The following is a 26,851-nucleotide window of genomic DNA, read 5'->3' as shown; positions in this document are numbered from 1 at the left end:
ATTCTTCTCACTTGGGCAGAAGATGGAAGCAGTGAGCGAATAGCAATAAGGCAGCCCATAGCTAGCTGAAGAATGACTTGAAATGAATGAAAAGAGGCAGCAGGAATATCCAAACATAACCTCAACACATTTAAATATTGCTTAAAATCCACTGTGAGGCTTTATGAAATTAATCAAGGAATAAAGCTCATGAGAGAGTGATATTCCACATATTAAATATCTCTCTGTGTGTGCCTGTGTAATGTATATGCATATCTGCATATTTCTATACGGCACATGAATTTACTTAAGGAAAACAGCCTGGCAATTAATTTGCAACTCAAATGACATGGTTACACATAGATTATAATTTCTAAACACAATGTTAGTAAAACAAAATTTATTTGTAAAACAGGACCTGTTATATAAAATGGCACACAATCAAGTTATACAAAAATACAAAATTTCTTTCTGATTACAGTTCTAGTTGCAAATGATAATTAGAAAGCATTCCTGGTGGCTTCCAAATAGCTGAGATTGCGAGCATATGGAACAGGGAGCAGCAACAGTCCATGATGCAGGGATGTCCAAGTGAGTAGAACCTAATTTCCAAGTTCAGGACTTCCATCAGGTCACTTTGGAGGGACACCTCTTTAAATTGCTAGCTCCTGGAATGTCTTCTGTTTGGATACCCATCTTCTAGACTTTTGCCAATTCTAAATTTAGTTCCCAATGTTTGCGAAAGTCCAAAATCTGTGTGGCTATGAAACAGATGGTATTCTGAATTTTCTCACATGATTTGCTCTCTCATCTATTTGGACAATTGTTAGTTACATAATTATATTTATTCCATATCAAATGAATAAAAGAGAACAGTGATACTGTTTGGTGATACTAGATGTTAGATGTTAACTTCTGGAGAATTATTCTTTCCAAATAACTACTCTTGCAATGTTGGTTTCCCAGATCTTGCTAAGACATGAGCTCTTAATTGTGTGTATGTGTGCGTTTTTTAAAATCCAGACTCTTATTGCAAATATTCTGAAAAATCAGAAATATTACATGAACTTTGAAAAGAAACCAAGGCATTTAGCAAATTTTAGCCTAGCTAGAGTAAAGAACACCAATACTTAAAAAAAAAATACCATTTACCTTTTGCAGCAATTTAGAGGTCCAACCCTTTGAAAGGAAGCACATTAGCAAACAGCTGCTTATGAAGCCCTAGTGACATTACTTGTATGCATTTCCATAATACCGGTCTCATTCACTGTCTAGTTCTGGTAGGAGGCAATGCTTTCTTTCAAAAGATTCTCCTTCCACGGAATGATAAAATGCTGAGGCTTTTTTTGTTTTTTGTACAGAGCCTGTATTTAGTGCAATAAGTTTAAAAAATTTGCTCTGAAATATTTACTTTACATTAACAAAAATAGCTTTTTTTAAAAAAATTGTAACAAAAAGGAGTTATCGCATAAACAGATCATGAATTATTCTTAGCAAATTACACTTTTTTTTTCTTAAAGCATTCACCATTACAATAAGCAGAACAATGGAATATTAGCCATTCATATCAGGTAAGCTTCAGGAATAAAAAAGCAAAAAACCCCAGACCCACCCCCAAACAAAAAGAACAGTCACACTGGAGGATCAACACATTAGCCAATTCTTCAGTTAAACATTGTAGAACTCTGGATACTCAATGAATTGCCAAGGAGAGGAGCACCTGCCAGTGTGTTTTCAGATTGTATAGCAAGCATTTGAATAAAATGGCCATTTAACCCTAAGCCACTGACGTTACTCTGAAGCAGAAGCCCAAGCACCGCAATTTTCAATGCTTTATGTTCCATGTTTCTGTCCCATCTTTATTCCTCCCAGCATTACTTAATCTGCAAATCAATACACAGAAACTTAAAGGCTAAACTTGCTGGGTGCTCCAGCTTCCTTTCAAATCAGGCACACAAATGTGTGGAGGATGCTACTAAAGTCAAAAAGGAAAGAAAGACAAAATATAAGGAGAAAGTTTGCATACGAAAGATTATCTACCCTTTTCTTTTTTTACCTACTTTCTTTTAAAGAAGCGTTAGGGTAAACTACAAATACCTGAGGAGTTGGTTACCTTTTAATGTTAGCTGACAAATGTATGAACTGTTATGAAAATTCCCATATTGGGCCCACTTGTATGTTTCTAAAAGTAAAATGACATGGCTTCTTTGATTGGGGGAAACTGATTGGAGTAATTCCTTATTTATCTGAAGGCATATGCCTAGTCTTGACCCACTAGGACTTATGCATCAGCAAAATAAGATCTTGATTTTATACACACATCAGGGAAATCACCCCTGAATAAACTTTAGACATAATTTGGTACAATAATTTTACCTATTTTTAAATAACTAAAGTTAAAATCTCCTCTAAGTTATTAAAAATGTTAATCAGATATGAATTTTAACATTTCCATTAAGACAATTACAGTTGAAAACATTAAATGACGGAAGTTGCCTTGTAAAAGCCACCCGTATGAAAGGAGTACATGTTTGACAAAAATAAGCATAAAAAAGGTATTAAATCCCTGTTCCTTTTCTCTGATTTTGGCTGATTTATGTGTGTGTGTGTATATACATATACATATATACACACATACATATACATATATACACACACCCACACACACAAATACATAGTTATGTGTATATATTGTTTTGGAATGTCAATGGGTTTCCATAACCGTCGGCTAGGTTCAAGCAGAACTTGCTCCCGAAGCCTAGAAAACAAAGTCATACAGAGTATAATCTTAGACAATTACCATTAAAAGGAGATCATGAATGATGTTACAAATATACACATGGTCACAAACAGCAAGATGGCAAAATGGACTGAGAATCCTTCTCCCCTGAATTCCTGGAGCTGAAATTCTTACGAATGTTGAAAGTCACACTTTCTCCAGGATCATCTCTGAGATACACAGAGCATACTTCTCTAGCCCATGTTCCTACAGTGTCTAGGATTTTTCCTCCCTTTTCTCTTTAAGTTCTTTCCTATATGATAGCAAGCAGACAGTCAGAAAATCTCTTTCCTAAACCTCTTCATCACTTTTGGTACATTTATCCAAAATCACTTTCAAAGAATCATAAAAAAACTGATAAATCTTTAAAGTTTCCTTAACTAGTGAGCCTCTCTCAGGGAAAAGTTCGAGAAAAAACTGGAAGTTCTCATGTTTAGTTCAATGATCCCTTGTCAAAAGGAAAATATAAAACCTCATTTTACTGAACATTATTGTATAGGCTAAAAATGAAGCCTAAATTAAAAGATCCCATTGAGGAGGGAGGAAGATAGTGAATTCAAACAGCAGCAATGTTTCTAGAGCTACTGCAAAACAGGCATGATGCTCTTTTATAGAACTTTCATCTACAGCAACAACATGTAAATTATATCAAGCAAATACAAACAAGCAATCCTAAATTCTATCAATCCCCAAACTTAAGGTAGAAATTTCTCAAATAGATTTTTAGAAACACATGCAAGGGAATGGTGTTAGTAGGGGCCAACTGTAACCATGCATACTGTGGAAGAGAAATAAAGAAGGTACTGAGGTGCTGAGAAAATAAAACTGCTCTGTGAGAAACATTTCACACTTGTCTTCAGGGAGCTTTTTAACCATTGAAAACATTATTCTTAGGGACCCAATGCTACAATGTCCAAAGCACCAGAACAATGCACATAGAAGATGTATTTTGGGATGCAGAAGAGGGTTTTTGCCATTAATCTACAAGCAATGAACTGATGAACAACTTAAAATGAAAGCAAAAATTAAATGAAGATTTTAATGCATTGTTTGAAGTAAGGGACACTATTTCAAAACTGAAAATACTAATAGGAGAGAACTCTTCCTAAAATATTTGGCATCTGGTAGAATGCCACATAACCTGGGCAATTCTCCCAGGATTATTGCCTATAAATTAGGAGTTTAGGTAAGGAAAGTATACTTGCATTCTGATCTACTACAATTCATCTATCATTCATTAAATAATACTATAGAAATCTGTGCCAACTCATGGCAAGATTACCTAGTTTTCAACCTTGAAATATTTCTCCCTTTCTTTAAATGCTTATTACTGAATGATATAATGAAAGCTTCAATCACTGGAGAGACAGAAAAGGGGGAAAAGCTTGGTTTTTATTTTAAGATTTCTTATGTCTTTTTAAGTTTTGGGCTTAGAATCGATCTGCTGAACAATTAGGACTACCAAGCAATAGAAGAAAGGAAGCCTCCCTCCTTTCTCCATGTTGCCATAGGGTTGGCAGAATCTCCACTGCTGCGCTCCTCAGCCTTTGTGAAGTAAGAGGGATACAGAAAGGTGTGGAGGGTGGGCATGGAACCTGACTGGGAAGATTGCTGGTGAGCTGCCATCTGCCCAAGCGATCCATGTCTAGGTGATGCAAACTTAAAATTCAGAGCTGTGTGGGTACTAGAGTGATCTGTGCTCTGGGATCTAAACATTTAAATTTGATTTTATAATTATTCATGTTATTAAGTAACAGTAACACCAAAATAGGCACTGGAAAGGGTTATAGAGAAAAGGGTTTATATCTAAATATTTTATTGAGGCTTTAACTTAGGTTGAATATGCAATTAGTTTGCATATACATATAGCCTCCCTGCCTCCCCCCATAAATGAGCCTATTTCCTTTACTCTTAAATGAGCTTATTTTATACCATATATATACTTTTTTTTTTTTTTTAAGATGGAGTCTCGCTCTGTCCCCTAGGCTGGAATGCAATGGCGCAATCTTGGCTCACTGCAACCGCCGCCTCCCAGGTTCAAGCAATTCTCCTGCCTCAGCCTCCCAAGTAACTGGGATTACAGGCGCCCGCCACCTCGCCCGGCTAGCTTTTTGTATTTTTTTTAGTAGAGTCGGGGATTCACCATTTTGCCCAGGGTGGTCTCAAACTCCTGAGCTCAGGCAATCCACCTGCTTCAGCCTCTCAAAGTGCTAGGATTACAGGCTTGAGCCACCACGCCCGACCTACTTAAATGAACTTATTTTATACCATATATTTTAAAGTTGAAAACCTATAAATCAGCAGTATCCAATCTTTTGGCTTCCCCAGACCACCCTGGAAGAAGAATTGTCTTGGGCTGCATATAAAATACATTAAGGAGAGCTGATGGGCTTAAAAAAAAGAAACACAAAAAAATCTCATGTTGTAATAAAGTGTACGAATTTGTGCTGAAAGCCTTCCTAAGCCATATGCAGCCCACAGGCAGCAGGTTGGACAAGTTTGCTATAAATCAAATCATTTATTAAAGTGTAAGGAAGATAGAAAGGAAAGTCCTTACCTCACACTTTTGAACATTATATGCAGTTAGAGGGCACATTGTTTAAAATTAATTATTTAAGGTTGCAGACAATTATATAATATTTGAAAATAAACATGCTATTTAAAAAATACGCATTTAAATTAGGAAGTAATTAGACCAATATATGATAGAGGCATCTGTTGCTACGCTATACCCATGTGAAATATATGTGACAATACTCATGTGAAAAGCAGCTCAAGGTTCTCTTACATTCATTAAGCTGCTTTTTTCAAAATAAAAGTGGAGTACAGAGATATATTTGTATATATATACATATATATAATATCAATGACCAGAAATAATTTATCCATCTCACAATTAAACTGGGAGAAGACTAGATTGTCTTACTGAGTGGGAATGTGGGTATTGATGAAAACAGCCTTGTTGCTACTGAAAAATAAAGCTTAAGAAACAAAGAAAGTACAACCTAGGCAACAGAAGAAAACGTCAGCCAAGGGAAAAGGACAGCAATGTAAACAGAACAATATTTTTAAATGGGGGAGTATGAATTTTAGCAAGTTGAAAGGAATTGCTATGATCACCTTCCAAAATGATAAAAGTCAAACCGTCAGTTCAAGTGTACACCAAAATGTTCAGTCTGATGAAAGCCAAACACTGACAGTTGAAAAGGAAAGAGCAATAGCAGTTTTACCTTAGGGACAAAACTATCATCCCCCACCCCCCACCGAGCACTGATGAGGATGCTGTTCCTTTCAGCTTACTTTTACAGAAGGTGGTCTCAGTTGTGACAAGAATTCTGCCATCCAAGTGATGGGTAAGCACACAAACAGAAAGAGCAGCACGTCCTGCGTGATACAGATAACAAAAGCTTCTCCTGAAGAAGTGCAGTCAGTGAAGACAGAGAGAGAGAGGAAGTGAAAGTGAAATTCTTGGAGGGCGGCCACCTCCTCATCTCCACCTACCATCGGCTTTAGCTCTCTGGCATCAGCGACGCCTCCCTTACCAGCTTCTTTCATTGCTTTCCTACTGTTTTCCACAAACTCCTGCAAAATATGGACCACACTGCGTAAATTCTTGGTTCCTTTCAGATTTGTTAGTAGATGAATTCTAAAGAACATTTACATTTTTGACTCAATCTTGGTAAATGGATGGCCTAAAAACATAGCAATAAAGAATGTTTAGTATCACACATGAGGGCTGCTAAATTTGCAGGAATGGACTCTGCAATCCGCTGATTTAAAACATCTTTTCATCCATTCATTGTGACAATCTTACTAAGGCTCCAAGAGATAATGTTAGTTGTATCTGGAAGAGAAAACACCTAACACTTTTAAGAGGCTATTTTCTCATACTCAGAATTTCATTTTATTTGTTGTTGTTGTTTTTTTCTATATCAAGGTTAAATGAAACAAGAAGAACATGTTACTCCATAAGCCTCCACTTTTAAATAACCACAGAAGGTAAAAGAACACACTGATATTGCTAAGCACATAATGCTTTTTTTCTTAACCAAACCATAAACAAACTATCTTTTAAAAAAGTGTCAATCTGACCATGACATTACTTCATAAAGTAGGAAGACAGGGTGTATCAACCAGAACCTATCGTTCGTAGTAGTTGAAATGGGAACGTGCCCCAAAGGGAACATTTCTATTCTGTCAACATTTAGGGGGCACTTCTTCATTAAATATCCTCACCATTCCTACAGAGAAAACTGAAGGGTGGAAAACAGTATTTTTTACTCTGCTTTTGATCAGTGACTTAAAAAAAAGTAACATTCTTCTAAATGCTTTAATCACAAAAGAGATGCAACAATCATGATCAAATTCCATTCAGAAAATAACCAGTTAGAATTAGTTTAGACATTAAGAAAATGTCCACAATTTAGCTGATGTTGTCAGAAAAAGAGAAAATCAATGCCAAATAGGTCAGCTAAATCATTTGGAATTCTTGCTATTGAAAAAAAAAAAAAATCTAGGCTGGGTGTGGTGGCTCACACCTGTAATCCCAGCATTTTAGAAAGCCAAGGCAGGCAGATCACCTGAGGACAGGAGTTCAAGACCAGCCTGGCCAACATGGTAAAACCCTATCTCTACTAAAAATGCAAAAATTAGCCAGGAGTGGTGGCACACGCACGTAATCCCAGCTACTTGGGAGGCTGAGGCAGAACTGCTTGAACCTGGGAGGTAGAGGCTGCAGAGCCAAGACCATGCCACTGTACTCCAGTCTGGTTGACAAAGCAAGACTCTGTCTCAAAAAAAAAAAAAAAAAAAAAAAAAAAATCTAGCCTATTTATTAATACACTTATTTCAGATTTAACTGGATAAAATATGCTCCTGGAAAATGACTTGTTATTTCAATGTATAATGCTTAGTATTCAATATTACCCATTTTGAGATAGAAATATTTCATAGCTTAATAGCAAACTATTATTATTTAGAAAGCATCTTTACTTTGGTAACATTTAACTGATTATAATGGTACTTAAGCCATTTAATAAGGTTTTCAAATTTTTAAAGAAATTTAATTGAGGTTCTAATATGAAAAATCTGCATATAATATCTGTGTAAAGGTTCAGATCTTGACTAATAAATAACTATACACTCTATCAGTCATGGGTCTGTTATCCGTATTCATCACAAAATGCTTTCAATTTGGCCTACCATATTTAAGATGATGAGTTTTAATCAGGGTTGACAGCAGTAATGTTTGGGGCAATGGTGGACAGAGAAAGACAGGTAGGCACTAGGACCTGGGAAACAGGATATTTTGTCTTTGAGCCCCATTTCAGGAAAAGGCTAGAAGCTGGTTTAAAAAGTCAATTCAAATCTAACTACAGAGAGAGGGGCAGCAGGAATAGGGTGAACTTAGGACTATTAATGAGTACATCTCTAGCTAGGTGGATCTGAAATGATCTTGTCCATGCCAAGAAGCCTTCCTCCCTGACTTACCCAAGATTAACCTCATTCATGAGTCAGTGCTATGGGGTTAATTCTAAATTACTCAATTGCATATAGTGTGAATTAAACATAGATAATGTTTTATAAAATATTTTTATTGGTATTTTTATCCCTAAAATAGGAAAGGGCATTTGAAGTACTTACCATCAGCACTTTATCCATATAGAATTCTCTGCCAGGGCTCCCATCATTGTATTTTGTATCAATGGCAAAACACAAGAATAATACATCCACTACCATTTCGTAAATAGACAGGAAGCAATGAGCGACTAGGAAAGCAAAGAGGCAGACGATGATCAGAGGCAGCACCCATACTGTGTAGTCCTGCTGGTAGTTGAGCAGCATAATCCCAGCTAAACCTGTGCTGCAGACTATCAGCACCTGAAGCAGAGAGAACAAAGATCACATTTAATATCCTACTGAAGAAAGCCACTCTTTTCTCATCATTTGCAGACTTCAAATTCTCTTTACTATTTATAAGTGATGGTTGCATGAGGCCATTCCATCTCAAATGAGGAAATATAATCCATATATTCCCATATACACACAGAGTCATGCGTACTTATCATATAATATACATTTTAAAATCATACATTAAATGATTCTGGTTTAAAGATAATTAATTTTTCCAAATGCTACGCTGCACCCTAAAACTTAACCTATTTAGAATCTGTGGCAATTTTTAAGATAAATGTACACATATTTTAGAAAAAATTTACACACTCTTAGCACTCAGAAAAAAGTGATATTTCAGTGTAATGGTGTGTATTTTTTTCTAAGCATTTTCACATATATGAAATAGTTTATATAAACAAATCACTATAAGCTTTTCATTAATATTTATAGAAGTATCATTATAAATGCTTCATGAATATTTACTCAGCTACATAATTTCATTTTATGAGTGATTTAAAATACATTTAACCACTCTCTTACTGTGGAGATTTATATTGTTTTCAGATATAAATAATGCTGCAACAAACATCTACAGTCTTAGAACTTTTTCTGTGTTTCATATTTTATTTCACATAGAATATGTGGTAAATTTAATATAATTTGCCATAAAGTTTATATTTGGACTCTGCGAAGACAGAGGTTGCCAAAAACATCCATGCTAAAAGAATAAAAGAAATAGCCAATTTAGTTATTGTCAAGAACCACCCACTCTGATGCTTCATCATTTCACATGCAGCATTTTAAATTTTTTGTGGTTTTTAAAATACATTTTATTACAGCTTTTCAATAACCCTATAAATGGTTTATGGCAAATATTATCATCCCATTTTACAGACTGGGAAACATACTTAGAGATGCTAGCCAACCTGAGTAGGAAAAAAGAGAGTAGACCCAAGATCAAGGTCATAAGAGTAGAAAAAAGAATAGATCCTACTCAAATAATGGTCTCATGATGTCAACTCCAGTGCTCTTTCCAGATAAAAACTCAGAAATATTTGGATATTGGTACACAGCAGTAATGGATTCTACTGAATTCTAGACACACTCTTTCCCAGTCCATTATTTTGTCTTGTATAAGGCTTTAAGTAAAGGGAAAAAAGAGACCTCTAGAATCATGGCAGCCTGTTCCTGCCTAGCATTAAGAAGAGGCAGAGTGAGAATTCTTCTTTGGCATTTTCTCCAGTATTTATCAACATCAAGGCATTTCTCATTCACCATTATCTTAACTTGGAGTTAAAATGCATTAGATGATACATTGGTTAAGCTATAAATTGATCCCTCTCTCAGATGCTTTTAGTGAGCAAATCTGGGTCTGCCCACACTTTGGAAGGCTTCCCCACCATTTTTGTAGCAACTCACTTATGAATCTTCTCTTATAGTGACTTATTTTCTGGAGTTATTTCCATAGATGGTTAATTACTTCCATTTTCTTTTCTTTTTTTTTGAGACAGAGTCTAGCTCTGTCACCTAGGTTGGAGTGCAGTGGCATGATCTTGGCTCACTGTAACCTCTACCTCCTGGGTTCAAGCAATTCTTCGCCTCAGCCTCCCAAGTAGCTGGAACTACAGGTGCTCGCCACCACGCCTGGCCAATTTATTTTTGTATTTTTTAGTAGAGACAGGGTTTCACCACATTGGCCAGGCTGGTCTCTATCTCCTGACCTCAGGTGATCCACCCGCCTTGGCCTCCCAAAGTGCTGGGATTACAGGTGTGAGCCACCGCGCCTGGTCATTACTTCCGTTTTCTTCCACTCTCCTGGTTTCAATTTTAGAGTGAGTTATTTCCTATACTCTCCAAATCTTGCACATTCACCCTATTGGAGGGCTGCAGTTCTTCATGCTCTCAGCATGCCATTAAAAGTTAAACCCCATTGAAATGGTAAAGTTAGTTATAGAAAGAAGGTGTGGCTCAAACAAACTAGATGTTGAGACAAAAAGCTGGTGAGATGGAAGGTTAGATATTCTCATACAAGAGATAACTTCAACAATTAGTGATGTTTAGCCAAAAAAAGTAGTAGTTATTCCCAAATATAATGAAAGAGTGTTATGCACTTTATCAAGCAGTAATGGTTCTCAAAATGCAGAAAGGCTAAGAATGCAGATTCCTGGGCCCTAGTCCCAGAGTCTGGTTGGTTGGATCCACAATAAAGCCCAGTAGTTTGCATTTAAAAAGTATCCCAGGTGCTGATAAAGCCTATGTCTCAAGAAGTACTGGACTATATCAGTGATCTCCATGGTGGAGTACCCCCGTCCTAGGGAGTATTTAACAGGATCACCTGAGACTTCTATTATATTTCTCAAACATTTAGAATGTCTTCTTTAGTATGCTTTATAAGGCATATATTAGTAACAGCTATATATATATATAAAATTGATAAATAGATGTAAATATATTAAACAACTGTGATCAAACTTTTTTCTTAATAGGGCGCATTACTTTAGAAGTTAAGAAATCCTAGCTGGGCATGATGGCTCACACCTACCGTCCCAGCTACTCGGGAGGCTGAGGCAGGAGGACTGCTCGAGCCCAGAACTTCAAGACCAGCCTGGGCACACAATAAGATTCCATCTCAAAAAAAGAAAAAAAAAAAACAAATAGACATTCCTGTTCTAGAGGATAAATTATTAGAATACAGTAGACAAGATTCATGCTTTGGGTAGGATGTGGGAAGCAGGAAGGAAATGAGACTAGTTTTGGAGTCAGAAAGATGTAGATTTGAATTACAGAATTAGCACTTAGTTTTGTAACTCTAAGCAAGCTCATTTAACCATTCTGAGCCTGTTTTTCCATCTTTAAAAGAGACATAATAATACATACATCCCCCGATTGTTAAAATAAACATTCTAAAAGTATTTAATGCAATGCCTGGCAATGTTTCTCCCTCCTTCCCTTCCTTTTTTTTTTTGACATCCTAAGTGCAACATTTATGATGCTCTTTCTCTAGAGAACCTACATTTTGAAAGATATTGTTTACCAATAAAATAGCATTTATAAGTAATAATTCATATTCTCTATTTTTATTAACCCAAGTCAAATAAATTGTCAACTAGAAGATATAATTAGTGTGAGAAAAGACATTACCAAATGGAGGTAAAATAATTTCACACAGAAGCAAAGAAATTTGAGATTGAGGGGTTTTGGGATAGCTTTATTAGGACAAATATCAATACTTAAAAATATTTAAATTGGATTATAAATCTCTATTCTTACCTTTAGGACCCTATTGGCCAGTGACCATATGTTACAAGTCACTAAACTAGAAGAGCTAAGGTCCCTTACAAATCTAATTCATATTCCATAAAAACTATCAGGGTACCATAGAAATGGAACCCATAATGATGTCTTTTTTAATTCAGAGTTTTAAAATTGAATTTAAAATTTCGAGGTAATTGTGAATTCACATGCAGTTGTAAGAAACAGTAGAATGGTTCCATGTACCCTTTACCCAGTTCCCTTCGATGATAACATCTTGTAAAACTATAGCATGATATCCATTTCACAAGCATGTTATTGACATTGATATTGTGAAGATGCAGAATATATCCATCACTACTGGAACCCTGCACTTTGCTATTTTATAGCTATTTCCCCTCCTCCTCAACCCGATCTCTAACCACAAATCCATTCTCCATTTCCATACTGCTGTCATTTCACTTTTTTTCTTTTTGAGAAAGAGTCTTGCTCTGTCACTCAGACTGGAATGCAGTGGTGTGATCACGGCTCACTGCAGCCTCTGCCTCCGGGCTGAAGCGATCCTCCCACCTCAGCCTCCTGAGTAGCTAGGAATACAGGTGCACCGCACCATGCCAGGAAAATTTTTGTATTTTTTTGCAGAAATGGGGTTTCGCCATGTTTTTCAAGCTGGTCTTGGACTACTGGGCTCAAGTGATCCACCCTCCTTGGCCTCCCAAAGTGCTAGGATTACAGGTGTGAGCCACACAGCCCAGCCCTGTTGTAATTTCTATTATATAAACGGAATTAATCTTCTGGGATTAGATTTTTTCGCTCAGCATAGTTTCCTCAAGATTCAGTCAAGTTGCTATGTATATGAACAATTCGTATCTGGCATCATGTTTTATAATGTTTATTATGATCTATTAGTTGAACTCCTTGATTAGAAACAAATTCTGCATGCTAGCAGCCATTTAATTGTAATGAAAAACTCTTTTCGAAAGATTTACTGTATTCTATGATCAGAACTATATTTTTAGGAAAAAAAACTAAAGAATATTTATATTAAAATGTTAGAAACCCAGAAGATTTCTCTTCCTCTTATTTTTCTCTTTTTTGAATTTCTCAATTAAAAAATGTATTTATCTTTTATGGTTTTTGAGGTCATTTGAAATACTATAAATATTACATTATTAAAAATATATCTTTCTGGAAAGCAATTTGGCAATGCACATCAAGAACCCTAATTAATTTTAATTCTAGGATTCTGGCTTCAGGAAATAAGGATTGATGTGGGCAAGATTTATACACAAATACAAATTTTAGGTTAGTAAAAAATTGAGCACAGCTCAACTGTAAAAAACAGAAAACCTGAGGATTAAATAAATGACACAACAGTTGTATAACCAGAGTTAGAAACGTTTTAAGAAAACAAGAAATGCTCATAATGTAATACCAAGTGAAAAAAGGGATACAAAACTGCCTTTTCTACTAGGTTTCTTTTGTTTTTGTTTTTGAGACAGTCTTGCTTTGTCATCCAGGCTGCAGCGTAGTTGCACTATCTCAGCTCACTGTAACCTCCGCCTCTCAGATTCAACTAATTCTCTTGACTCAGCTTCTGAGTAGCTGGGATTACAGGCATGTACCACTACGCCTGGCTAATTTTTATACTTTTAGTGGAGACAGGGTTTCCCCATGTTGGCCAGGTTAGTCTCGAACTCCTGACCTCAAGTGATCCACCCACCTTAGCCTCCCAAAGTGTTGGGATTATAGGCGTGAGCCACTGTGCCTGGCCCTCTACTAGATTTTAAATTCTATGTATTGATCAGTATATAACCAGGACCTATAATAGTCCTTTCCACATTACTAGTAGGCACTCTATAAAGGTATGAATAAAAGGATATGATAAACAAAGAAAAAGTTTTGACAGGTCACTAGGCTGCTAAAAAAAGTCAACTTTACAACACTGTGTTTTATCATCTTTATATTTTTCTCTCTCTCTTTTTTTTAGACAGACTCTTGCTCTATCGCCCAGGCTGGAGTGTAGTGGTTCGGCTCACTGCAACCTCTGCCTCCTGGTTTCAAATGATTCTCTGCCTCAGCCTCCCAAGTAGCTGGGACTACGGGTGCTCACCACCACGCCCGGCTAATTTTTTTTTTTTTTGTATTTTTTTAGTAGAGATAGGGTTTCACCACATCGTTGGCCAGGCTGGTCTCGAACTCCTGACCTCAGGTGATCTGCCCACCTCAGCCTCCCAAAGTGCTCGGATTATAGGCATAAGCCACCGCACTCAACCCATCTTTTTATTTTTCATTAAAAAAATAATGCATACTCAATATAGAGAATATTATCTTACTACAATAAAGTGGGGTAGGGGTTTGGAATTATCTATATTTTCAATATCCAAAAGCAATCATTGTTAACATCTTGAGATATTCATTTCCATTCTTTTTCTTATAAACATTGTTAAACACTACTAAAGCCTAGTAGTTTTACTCAGCTTTTTCATTTATTACATTATATGCATTTCTTCATATTGTAAACTCTTAATAAAAAACAGGGCTTAGTAGGTGAGTAACAGTCTACTGACTATTATTCCCAACCATTTCTCTATTGTAAGGCATCAGATTGTTTACCATTGGTCACTATATAAATAATGCCGTATTTGTTTGCAGTTAGTGTTACCAGAAGTGGCTTATCATTGACTCAGAATTACTGAGTCAAAAGGCTTTTAAAAAAAATTTTAAAAAGGCCCGAGGACAAATTTAACGTCAGCTGAGGCAATTATAGCACACAGTGATTAATAACTTAGAAGTCAGACAGACCTGAGTTTGAACGCCACATTCTAGTTCTCTAAATCTGGCCAATTTAATTTGTTCTCTAAACTTTATTTTAGAGTAGAGGAAACCAAAGGTAATACTAGTAGCTCACCTTACAGGGGAGGACCAAATGCAATACTTAACAAAAGCCCTTCACTCAGTGCCTGGTACCCAAAGTGTCTTAATCAGAGTTTACTAAAATCATCATCATTAAATATTACCACTTAGTATCTCCCTTATTCCTCTAAATGGCTTATTTCCCTTTGTAAAAAGCGTTGTGGGCAATGGCTCATGCCTGTAATCCCAGCACTTTGGGAGGCCGAGGTGGGCAGATCACCTGAGGTCGGGAGTTCGAGACCAGCCTGACCAACATGGAGAAACCCCGTCTCTACTAAAAATACAAAAATTAGATGGGCGTGGTGGTGCATGCCTGTAGTCCCAGCTACTCGGGAGGCTGAAGCAGGAGAATCACTTGAACCCAGGACGTGGAGGTTGTGGTGAGCCAAGATTGTGCCACTGCACTCCAGCCTGCGCAATAAGAGTGAAACTCTGGAAAAAAAAAAAAAAGCGGTGTGTGTAGTGTGTGTATGTATACATATATATACTTTTATCCTAAGTTGCTTCTAACCTTTCTTAGCTGTAGGGATAAATTATAAATATGCAAACAAAAATAAAAGATGGTGAAGCCTTTCTGAATCAGCTGTAGAGAACTGACCCACTTCATCACACACAATGCTATACTTCTCCATGCCAAACACATTTTCTTTACAAAAACATTTAAAAAATACAGTTGGCTAGAGCAACCTAAGGGTTCAATAGTGAGAGAATGTTTACAAATAATATTTGGTGGATATTTACCTGGTAATAATGAATAATTGTGAAGATTATCAAAACAAGATGGAAAATGTATATGGTGTAATGTAAAGATAAATGGGGAGGACCAACAGGTACGTATGCTATGATTTTTATACTACAGAAATACAAGCCGATGAAAAAACATGGGAAGAATTATATAGAAATGATAAGTTATTTAGTTATAGTGGTGGTAGTATAAGTCTTTCTCTTTTCTCAATTCAAAACTTTTCTGTGTATTTTGTGGTTTAAACTCAGATACAATGAAATCTAATTATAATGTTATTGAATATTTTGTAGTATTTTAATAGTATAGAATAACTTGCTTCTTGTTCAACATTTCTAAGGAAAGTATAAGTCTTATTCTCTAACAGCTCTATTTTAAAGGGGCTTATACATAATACTATAGTAATAACGATGACACCTAACATTCACTGAGAACTTAAAATGTGTCAAGCACTCTCCTAGATACCCTACATGTATTAACAATGCATTAACCTCATGACCCTAGGAGTCTGGCACTATTATATTCCAATTTTACAGATGAGCAAACTGAGGCACAGAGTGATTATCTAACCTGCCCAGGTCACACAACTACCAGTGATAGTGTCAGAACTGAAATCCAGGCAGTCAGGCTCCAGTTGCAGTACCATTAACCAGGAGGAAGACTTTTTCCTAATTCTTTACAGTTCAAAACACAAAAAGAGGGCCGGGCGCAGTGGCTGACGCCTGTAATCCCAGCACTTTGGGAGGCCAAGGTGGGTGGATCACCTGAGGTCAGGAGTTCGAGACCAGCCTGGCCGACATGCGGAAACCCTCTCTCTACCAATAACACAAAAATTAGCCGGGTGTGGTGCGCATGCCTGTAATCCCAGCTACTCGGGAGGCTAAAGCAGGAGAATTGCTTGAACACAGGAGGCGGAGGTTGCAGTGAGCCGAGATAGCACCATTGTACTCCAGCCTGGGCGACAGAGTGAAACTCCGTCTCAAAACAAACAAACAACAACAAAAAACAACACAGAAAGAGAAACATAGGCACATGACTTAGCCTCTCCATGCCTCAGTTTTCCTCTCTGTAAAATGAGGATAATAACGGAACTTATCTCAAAAATTTATTGTGGGGATTAAATGAACACAATATATGTCAAGTACTTATAACAATGCTGGACACATAGTAAGGGCTTTCTAAGTACTTTCTAAGTACTTACTTTTAGTTTTTTGGTGGCCTGGATATTTTTAAAATAAAAGAGCAAATATACATATGCAAAATTTTACTGTATGTTGCAGAAAAGAATACTTGGTCTTACCTTGCCTAGGAATAACATAAAATCTCCCACTGTGTTGATGGTAGCCACTCGCAAAGCATTCTCCACCAGAATGACAAAGGCATCCTTTGCTGAGGTGCAGAAGTTGGTGCTGTTGATAGCTGTGGCTGTGTATGCATTCTGGACAAAAGCAAAAACAACATTTTCATCAACAACTGAAACTTCCTTTGTTAAGATATAAACTGAGCATAGCTAAAACATAGCTTTTAAAAATATTTCAGTCAAACACATGGCATCCTTTAATGAGGTAAGATTGAGACTGAGTACAAGAAAATGTAAGATTTAAAGTCTCATATGGTAAAAATAACTTTCCACTTGGCTTAGTTTTGGTCCTTTAAAAACACTGTTATTTATTAAAACATACACAAACCTTTCTAACATCCATTAACTTCTTCCCTGTCTTAGTAAATCAAACATAATTTAATCTTTCCTAGATGTCTCAGGGTCATGACTGTGAACATCAGCAGTGCACTGTAATCATTTAGGTGATGCTTTAAAAGCTCAAGAGGTAGGTGTGGGCATCAGATTGCTGTGGTGTTCTATCTGGACTATCTACTATCTCCTCCTTGGTGGCTTTCTTCTATGCTCTCACTTCTCTCAGCTCTTGTAGTACATAGCTCTTTGATGGCTGGCATTTTATACCCCTCCTCCTCCTGGGAGCAGAACCCTGAATCTTTTTTGAGAAAATAGCCTTACCCCATTCCCTGTTTCAGTCCCAGTGAGACTGTCACTACCTCAGGCTCTGGGGATGGGTCTTGACTGACATAAGCCAATTAGCATACTATACCTACTGGCCACAATGATTGGTTCAGAATTGGTAAATAAACCAATCAGAGCCAATGAAAGCAAAAGTGATGTTCCCTCGGGTTTCTGGGAAAAAGAGGCTTTCTTTCTCTTCCATAGGTTCTCTTGAAGGTATGAGGGTATGAATGGCTGTAGCTGTTTGGCTAACATAATGAGAAGAGCTGCTGAAGGTCACAGTGTAAAACTGAGGGTGAGGCCAACACCATGAAGTCAGAGTAGGGAGAACCAGGTACTTCAACTTGGTGACAATTGGGACATTGGGAACTTGCCAGATTTCTGAACTTTTCTGTTATAGAAGCTAATAAATTGCTAAGAATCCCAGCTCTTCCCTGCTCCACATTCCCCTCCCTCTCCCTTGTTCAGGTCAGATTGAGCTGAGCTTTCTGTTCCTTAAAATACTGAGTTCTAGCTGATAACGCTTTCATTCAATTATACCTGCTTCGGCTGCCCCATGTGCTCTTTGACCTACTAGTCATAGACTGATTTTTTTTTCCATTCTTTTTTATGTTACATTCTAGAACAGCATTGATGTTTTCTGGGAAGTGTGAAAAAGTATTGTAACATCAAATATGTTTGAGTCTAAGGAAGCAAAAGTATATGAACTTTGTGACTAAAACTTTTGGTCCTGAGGAATTTTGGGTTTAGTGCTGACTTAAATTGTCACTGCGTCCCAAATGTTGGGATTGCTGGGAAACTGTTGGAGATAAAGGGCTTGCTTTATACTGTGTTGTCTATAAAGCATTAACCACTGAGCCCAGGAGAGATGGTCTACAATTTATGAATATTCTAATTAAAAGCTTGTTAATTATTAGGAGTCTGTAATGAAGATGAGGTTTGAATTATCAAAAATTTAACTTGCCATTATATGATTAAATTCATTGATTAAAAATGCAGAACATTTCAGAGCCAAAGAGAGTATTTTACTGAGCAGGTCACAACCTGTGGTTCCTAAGCTTTTTTCAGTAATGGGGCAGTAGGAAATAAATTATGGTGCTCTTTAAGAAACACATTATGAGGACAGGCACGGTGGCTCATGCTTGTAATCCCAGCATTTTGGGAGGTCGAGGCGGGTGGATTACCTGAGGTCAGGAGTTCGAAACCAGTCTGGCCAACATGGTGAAACCCCGTCTATACTAAAAGTACAAAAAAGTTAGCCAGGCATGGTGGCGTGCGCCTGTAATCCCAACTACTTGGGAGGCTGAGGCAGGGGAATTGCTTGAACCAGGGAGGTGGAGGTTGCAGTAAGCCGAGATCACACCACTGCACTCCAGCCTGGGCGACAGAGTAAGACTCCATCTCCAAAAAAAGAAAAACAAAACAGAAGTACAGTATGATTTTGGTATATAGAATTTCATCATACAAATTGCGGAAGTTTATTATCAGAATATATTACTATAAGTCTTTTTATCTCAAAAACTAAAATACAGAACATCTTAAAGAAATCATACTAAGTGTTCGTTAGCATCTACCTGCTTGTTGCTTCCTTATATTGTCATCTGTCAGTGCTTCTTATCAGATAAAAGACAGCAGGCACCACAGAGTTAACTACCTAACTGCAGTGGTCCAAGTGTTTTTTTTTCATCTTCTACAAAAGCTTCTTTTGAAATACTCTGCCAAGTGACTCAAAGAAGTAAAAATAAACTATACTTTTGATCTTGTGTAACATTAACCTTGCTGAAAAATGATGAAGAAGAACTGCCCCAGCCAGTTCTATTCTGAAAGAACACAGACTGGTTCCCAGTTCGCACCAGTTCCCTAAGTACTCACAAAAACACCCAGTTAACAATTTATTCTATAGCAGAGCTGGTGAACCTATCACCTACAGGCCATATCTGGCCTGCCAATTACTTTTGTAAATAAAGTTTTACTGGCACACAGCTGTGCTCATTGTTTACATATTGTCCATGGCTGCTTTCATGCTACAGCGATGGAATTGTGCAGTCATGAAAGATCCTGTATGGCCCATAAAGCCAAAAATATTTACTCTCTGGTCCCTCACAGAGAAAGCTTGCTGACTTCCTGTTCTACAGTACTGCCAAGGATTAATATCAATCTCATCTACTCCCTCATCTACTGTATGTGGAACCCACCCTCTTATTGGAAATACAAACCACATTTACTCATTTCAAGTTTTAGTAACTTCCTCCACAACTTTCAATCTTTCAGCATCTCTCACTGTAATTCGTCAGTTCAACAATTTAACTGACAAAGGTCTTCAGTGATCTGGAGTATAACTCCCTTGAAGAGAAATACCTTATTTCCCACATTTTAAGATATAATCAAGAGACTAATGAGCCAGTTATTCATAACAAGTTTTTAGGAGAAAATATCCTACCATATCAAATATACATATTGATTATGAGATGTATCCTGATGTTAAATAGCTCATAATGTCTAGAACCAAGGAAATTGGACAACCCATTTAAATCAACTAGGTACTAGCTTATGGTCACTCCTACCCTCAATGAGAACAACTCACTCTTAACTATAGTGTTCTACCCTTTCCAGTTCACCATGAATTTCCTTGAGGCAGAAGCAAGAGAGGACCCACATGTCTCCAGTCTCTCTCCTCTGTTATCATCAGACCAGTTGACATGAGGAGAATGCCCAATACTTCCAAACTAAACTATAAAAACTTTTTGTTGCCCTCATTAGTTTTTAGAAGGTTCATTTCATTTGAGAATTATTATTATTCCTCTTTTGCTTCTTTCTTATCACCCCACCCTGAGCCATTCCATCTGCTTTTAGGGCAGAAGTCTATCTGTTTGTAGATAAATAAGCAGCAATAATTTATTTTCTCCACCCCTCTGAGAAATTTCTGTGAGGGTCGAAGATAGTCACAGAAATTTAGCCTTTTTGGCAATATTTCTATGGATCTATGCAATTCCTTTGTATTCAACCCAACTAAAAAAAAGTAGGTGGATATTTTGCAAGGTCTTTCACTCCCTCCCAAGGTAGGAGGTGAACTGGATACATAAAGGTCAAGATGACTTCTTCAGGAAGAAAAATGTGCTGCAAATCATAGCAGGCCAATGAAAATTCCCTCCTTTTCTATACTTCCTAGTCTAAAAGAATTCATGCTTAAGGTTCTTAGGAATTTCAGAGTCCTTTATGGCTTTCCCTGATAACTATTCTCTGAACTTTCTTCAGACTTCTTGGTTAAGATTTTTAGAGTCCACCCACCTTCTTCTCAGACAGCCTTCCTTATCTGGAGTTAAACTGCCCACAGACAGACATCACTGATTAACATTTAGCCCACGCTCAACATTTGCTTGGGTAGGACACAAGCTTGAGGATATTCAACCCCCAGGAGCAAGATGAAGGATGACCACCATCCAGAAATCTTTTTAAAGGATGCCTGTTAGCCCACGCAATCCCTGGTTGTACTTCTGTGTGACGGGATATAGTTAAAAAGTACTGATCATGTGAAAGAAAATATGTTAGGGCAGAGGGTCACATGCATGTAACAGGCCTGTGTGACCATCTGTCCCAGAATACAACTTCTTCATTTTCACATCTTCTTTCCTTTCTCTAGCGAAGGACCCAGCAATTCTCTTAAAGTTTAAAATATTTACATAATGATTCACTTAATAGGGGCAAGCTAGACAGCAATGCTAAGGGAATATAGGGTATGAGCAGTTCTGTGTGGATCCTTATAAATTAAATAAATGAAAGGGTAATGACAATTATTCCTTTCTTATCTGAGGCAAAAGGGAGAAGGGGAATGCTATGGTCTGAATGTTTGTGTCTTCTCAAAGTTTGTATGTTGAAACATAGTCAGCAAGGTAATGGTATTAGTAAGTAGGGTCTTTGGGAGGTGATTAGGTCATGAGGGCTCTACTCTCATGAATGGGATTAGTACCCTTGTTAAAAAAATTACCCCAAAGAGCTATTTTGTCTCTTCCACCATGTGAAGTCACAGTAAGAAAGCGCCATCTCTGAACCAGGAAACAGGCCCACACAAGCCACTGATTTTGCTGGTGCCTTGATCTTGGATTTCCCAGCCTCTAGAACTATGGGGATAGTTCTCATAAACTACATAACTATGAAAAATAAATTTCTGTTGTTTAGAAGCCACCTAGCCTATGGTATTTTGTTATAGAAGCCTGAACAGATTAAGACAGGGCACAAAGTCAAACTCATACTGTAGGCCTTATCCAATTTTGTTCTAAATTCTTAGACTTTTTCAAAGTCATAAAAATTACAAGTGTGTTGCAAATCTTAATTTCAATAGGCTTTCTTTCTTTCTTTCTTTCTTTTTTCTTGACAGAGTCTCACTCTGTTGCCCAGGTTGGAATGCAATGGCTCAATCTCGGCTCACTACAACCTCGGCCTCCCAGGTTCAAGTGATTCTCCTGCCTCAGCCTCCGGAGTAGCTGGGACTACAGGCATGAGCCACCACATCTGGCTAATTTTTGTATTTTCATTAGAGATGGGGTTTCACCACGCTGGCCAGGATGGTCTCAAACTCCTGATCTCAAATGATCCACCTGCCTCGGCCTCCCAAAGTGTTGGGATTACAGGCGTGAGCCACCGTGCCTGACCTCAACAGATTTTCTTTAAAAAATCATTGTCTTAGTTTACAGAATGAATCATTAAAATTTGAGATGTCTGCATATTTTCTATAATAAACCATATTTTTGTTTGTTTATGCCACTCAGAAATGTATATATATTTATATGTGTATGAGTGTGATATAATGGCAGCAGTGTGATATACTGGAAACAGTGAGGCAAACTTTGATTTGAAAACTTCTTCCACCTTTAGGTCTCATCATCTGCCACAGATGCCAGTCTCAATTTTCTCATCTATGAAACAGATGAGAAAATAATGCTAGCCTTACAGAGTTGTGTTGACCATATTTCAAATGTGGCATTTCCTATGAGCCCAGGAGACATGAAGCACTGCCGGTGATCAGTCCCCACATTGTAGCACTTTGTATTCCCAAACAGAACTACAAAGTATGAGTTCAGAATAACTCTCTCTAAGCCTTTGTTCACGTTTGATTTACTACTATTTTAATGTTCCACTTAAAACTTCAAACATCATGCCTACAAAATGCTGATCCAAAATGGACAAAACGTGTACAAAAAAGATCAACATCTCAGGGTTGTTGGTACTAAATCACTGACTAATATTTAGCTTGGGATATGCTGAAAACCTTCGATTTCTGTAACCTTTTAGTCGACTATCTTGATATCATATGATGTGTTTTCTTCCTTCAGTATAACTGCACATCTCCTTTTCAAGATTTTTATAGTTTTGTATCACCCTGTTTTTGAGTCCAAATATTCACTTATATAATTAACAGTTCATTCAGAAAACACTAAAAGACCACCTATTGTATATTGGGTACTGTGCTAGCTTCTGAGGAGACCAAGAAAAAGAAGATCTTTACTTTAAAGGAGCTACAAATGTAAAGGTAAAGTTAATAGATAACTTTGATGTAGTGTTGTTAGTATTTGAATACTAAGGTATGACCTAGTGTAAGAAGCTCAGCAGAGGGGCTAGTGTGGTGAAGGATGGCTTCTTGGAGTGACGCTCAGGCAGAATCATTAAGATTGAGTAGGAACTACTCAGGTGTTGGAAGTCATCCCAGGCACACTTGGAAAACTGTAAAAGCAAAAGGTGCCTGGGGGATGGCAGTGGGATTGAGACTAGAGATCTGGGCTTAGCATACCTCTCCAAGGATAAGCTACTTAGTGATAGATATAAAAATGCAATTATGATCATCTTTAGTGTATCCACCAACTTTCTGATAAAGATGACTTGGCCTCAAACCAACCAATTTTTCAGGTTGTTATGGCCGTTACTAATTATTTTAAGAATGAGCTTCCAAACACTTATATATCTATAGGGAATATTATGACCTATAAGAATGTATTTTGCTAATGAAACATCATACCTACTTTCTCATAGTAACCACAGAGCCCAATAAAGCAAAGTCCAGGCATGCTCAATACCATGACCATAGAACTATCAACCTGTGACTAGCCTGGAGTGAATGGAAAGTGCGATGCTACTCTTTTATCACTTAGCGGTAAATGGTGAGAAAGTCAATTTTACTTCTGGCCTATTAGATGAGGGCATTAATACATTAGAATTGATTTTTAAGGAATGGAAAAGTAACTTAAAAAAATAAAGAAAAGAAGGAAGGCATGCCCCACAGAGACTCCTAGATCCTCAGATATTAGATAGAGGACTAACCCATTCCCCTCAGCCCTTTTATCCTACAAATATCAATTCTTCCATTCAACCTTATAAGTAGTACTTCCTTTGATAATATTTCCCAGGCCAATATCATAGTGTTTAGCAGTTGGGGATCCCCCCCCCACAAAAAGTATCAGCATAGAGAGCACACCAGTTTGAATGATAGTAGCTAGTTGCAGAGAGGGATAAAGTGTCACAACAGCTTTACACTGAAGTTTTCAAACAACATTTTAAAAATGAAAGGAAAATAATAGCCACAGTAGTCAGATTCTTAGGGAAAACTTAAAAAATGAAGGAATGTGAATTAAGGGATAAGAGATAAATGTTTTCCCTGAAAAACAAACCCTAGTGATGTTTTATCTATTTATTAAAATAAAAATAATAACCTACATAACAAACCTGTACATGTAGCCCCTAAACCTAAAATAATAGTTGGAAAAAATTAAAATAATAATGAGCCTTGGTAAGCACATACATTAATTTAAAAAATAAGAATATGATTGAAATAGACACACTTTATCAAGGTACAATGTACAATACCACAAGAAAAACATAACATCTTTCAATTAAGTTTATTTTAGCTTGGGAGAAGAAACAATGAACCTATCTTTGAAAGTAAATATTAGATTTATTTAAAAAATATTTTACCTGATTTAAATAATTTAGGCACTTTTCAAGACACCAAAGGCAACAAATGCAAGATTTCAGCACACATCGTGCACAAGCATTTTCCTGGATGGGGGAAAAATTGAAATCATCAAAAAACCAAAGAATCAAACTGTCATATAGAAGACTTCAAACATTAGAAAAATAAATAAAAATTTTAAAATCACAATTTATGCTTCAAAGCCTCCATACTTGTCCACTTCCTCCTTAAAACATAATGACTGAATTATTTTTAATAAGTTAAATTTAATATTTATTTAGTCTCTATTGCATATAAGATACAACGAAGTTTGTAACACCTGCAAGGTACTTACAATCTAGTAGGAGAAAAAAATACTAAACACAAAAAAGTTAGAATCAGAATGTAGTATAGATACTAAGTGTTATAAGAGTGGAGAACAAAGAGACAGCATTGTTTGGGAGATGGCAGGAATCAGGAAAGGTTTCTACAAAAGGGTAGAATTTGAGCTAAACTATGTTGAAATGCATGTTATTCCCACAGTCAAGGATAGGGAAGAAGTTCTAATAAGGAAGATATGTGAGTCAACAGAGAGGAAGAGCAGCACAGGAAACTTTTAGTAACTAGTGATTGGATGAATTTTGCCAGAGCATACGGAGCGCATGAGTGGGAGACAGGGAGAAGGGCTAGATTTTGCCTCGTAAAGACTTTGAAGAAAACACAACTTTGTATTTAACATTATTGGATGCTTTCCTACATGCAGAACTGAGGTCTGGAATGTGCCCACAGAAAGTACAGAAATGCATTTTCCTCTTACCTTTCCTTTGAGCTGACTGTGAATATACATAAGGATCATTCGTGGAATTTTGACTAATGTGATAATAAAAGATCCTTTTGCCACCGTACCAAGGTGGTAACGAATAAGGCGATTTACTGATGCCAAAATAGGTGTAAATGGCAAATTCCTTTTATCCCTATTTAAAAAATGACCAAAAAGACAATTAAAACAAAGCCTAGATCAGGATGGAAACACAGGTATGGTTTAGAGTTCAATGCAGTGGGGGGAAAAAAAAATCAGCTCATCATTCTTATTTTGTCTTATGACAAAATGGCCAAGTGATATATCACTATTACAAATGCTACACACATGCTATTTAAATTAATGTCATTGCTCTATGGTTTCATGGGGTTCTGATGCTCTAATACTTCAAGTTAAATAAAACTGTGCTCCGAAAGCTTTTATTAGTGAATACTTACAGGGTTAACCACATAATCAGAAAACAGAATTTAAAAAGATGTTCAATTTAGACTTGGCATATAATTATAATAGAAAACTATGAGGCCTAAAGCTTTCATATTTGGCTCTAAAGTTAGCAAAGGGAACTCACACTTGTTCCGGTCTAAACAAACTAAAAAGACTTGTCCTTTGATGGACTTTTATACAAAGCAAAAGTACGTATGGCACCACTATAAGATTTATTCTTCTGCTAAATACAATTTGTGACATCACGATAAATTTTTTGAGACAATTGTAGAAAAGTATAAACAATAAAACAACAATCTCTCATTTGACCACCTCCCAGAATTATCAACTATATATAACACTCTATCATATTCACTTCTAATTATTTTATTAAAGAAATGAAACTCCTACCAGCCCCAGTCTGATTCCCTTCCCCTCCAGCCTGTGGACACCATCCCTTAGATGAACTTGAGTTGTCTAATAACAACAAATTCTCACCTAGTAAAATAGTATGTTACCACAGCTCCTGCCACTGTCATCTGCTGACACGCCAGAATAAATTCACTGATCCAAATCAGGCCCACCACATGGTACCACCACATGTACTGCAGAGGCCCAGAAATTTTGAACTCCACAAAGCCTTGCTCATTCTGAACAGGACTGCCTAGGAAAATATCAAGGGAGGAAAGAAGAAGCACATAAAGTACAAATCCAGAAATACGGCAATTAAATAGAAGGCAATAGGGCCCCTCTACCCCAAGCCACAAACTTCTGATCCGTGTGCTATTTCATAAAGGGACAAAAACAACTATCACTTGAAAAGTTGTGAAATTAAGATTTGTACTATTATGCATTTTGATGTCCTCAGAGGCATCATATAAAGCTTTCAAAAGTTGTTCTATTTGATAAAATTCTTTTATTATCAATTATTTAGTTTAACCATGAATTTTCAAACACTTCAGTTTTTTTCAAGACCTATTATTTATCCAATCATTATAGATTTCTTAGCAAAATACAGAAATTATTATTATATTCAATTGCTAAGTGTGTGTGCTGAATGGACAGATAAGTTACATAGTTACATACAA

General features: G+C 36.8%; 1 protein-coding gene across 1 annotated transcript in view; it reads right to left on the bottom strand.

Moving 5' to 3' along the window:
* Positions 1–346: 346 nt before the first annotated feature.
* Positions 347–26,851, bottom strand: part of SLC44A1 (solute carrier family 44 (choline transporter), member 1) — a 98,925-nt gene continuing 72,420 nt past the window's right edge. The window contains exons 10-16 of the mRNA XM_011948236.1: positions 26,262–26,427; positions 25,338–25,494; positions 24,544–24,627; positions 16,864–17,001; positions 8,402–8,638; positions 6,260–6,340; positions 347–1,862 (exon numbers count right to left, since the gene is read on the bottom strand). Of these exons, the coding sequence (XP_011803626.1) occupies positions 1,854–1,862; positions 6,260–6,340; positions 8,402–8,638; positions 16,864–17,001; positions 24,544–24,627; positions 25,338–25,494; positions 26,262–26,427 (872 nt within the window). The 3' untranslated portion in view covers positions 347–1,853. The remainder of the gene's footprint in view (positions 1,863–6,259; positions 6,341–8,401; positions 8,639–16,863; positions 17,002–24,543; positions 24,628–25,337; positions 25,495–26,261; positions 26,428–26,851) is intronic.

Source organism: Colobus angolensis, unplaced genomic scaffold (assembly GCF_000951035.1).
Source record: "Colobus angolensis palliatus isolate OR3802 unplaced genomic scaffold, Cang.pa_1.0 Scaffold276, whole genome shotgun sequence".
In the NCBI taxonomy this organism is placed as follows: domain Eukaryota; kingdom Metazoa; phylum Chordata; class Mammalia; order Primates; family Cercopithecidae; genus Colobus; species Colobus angolensis.
This window is presented reverse-complemented; position numbering and strand designations above follow the sequence as displayed.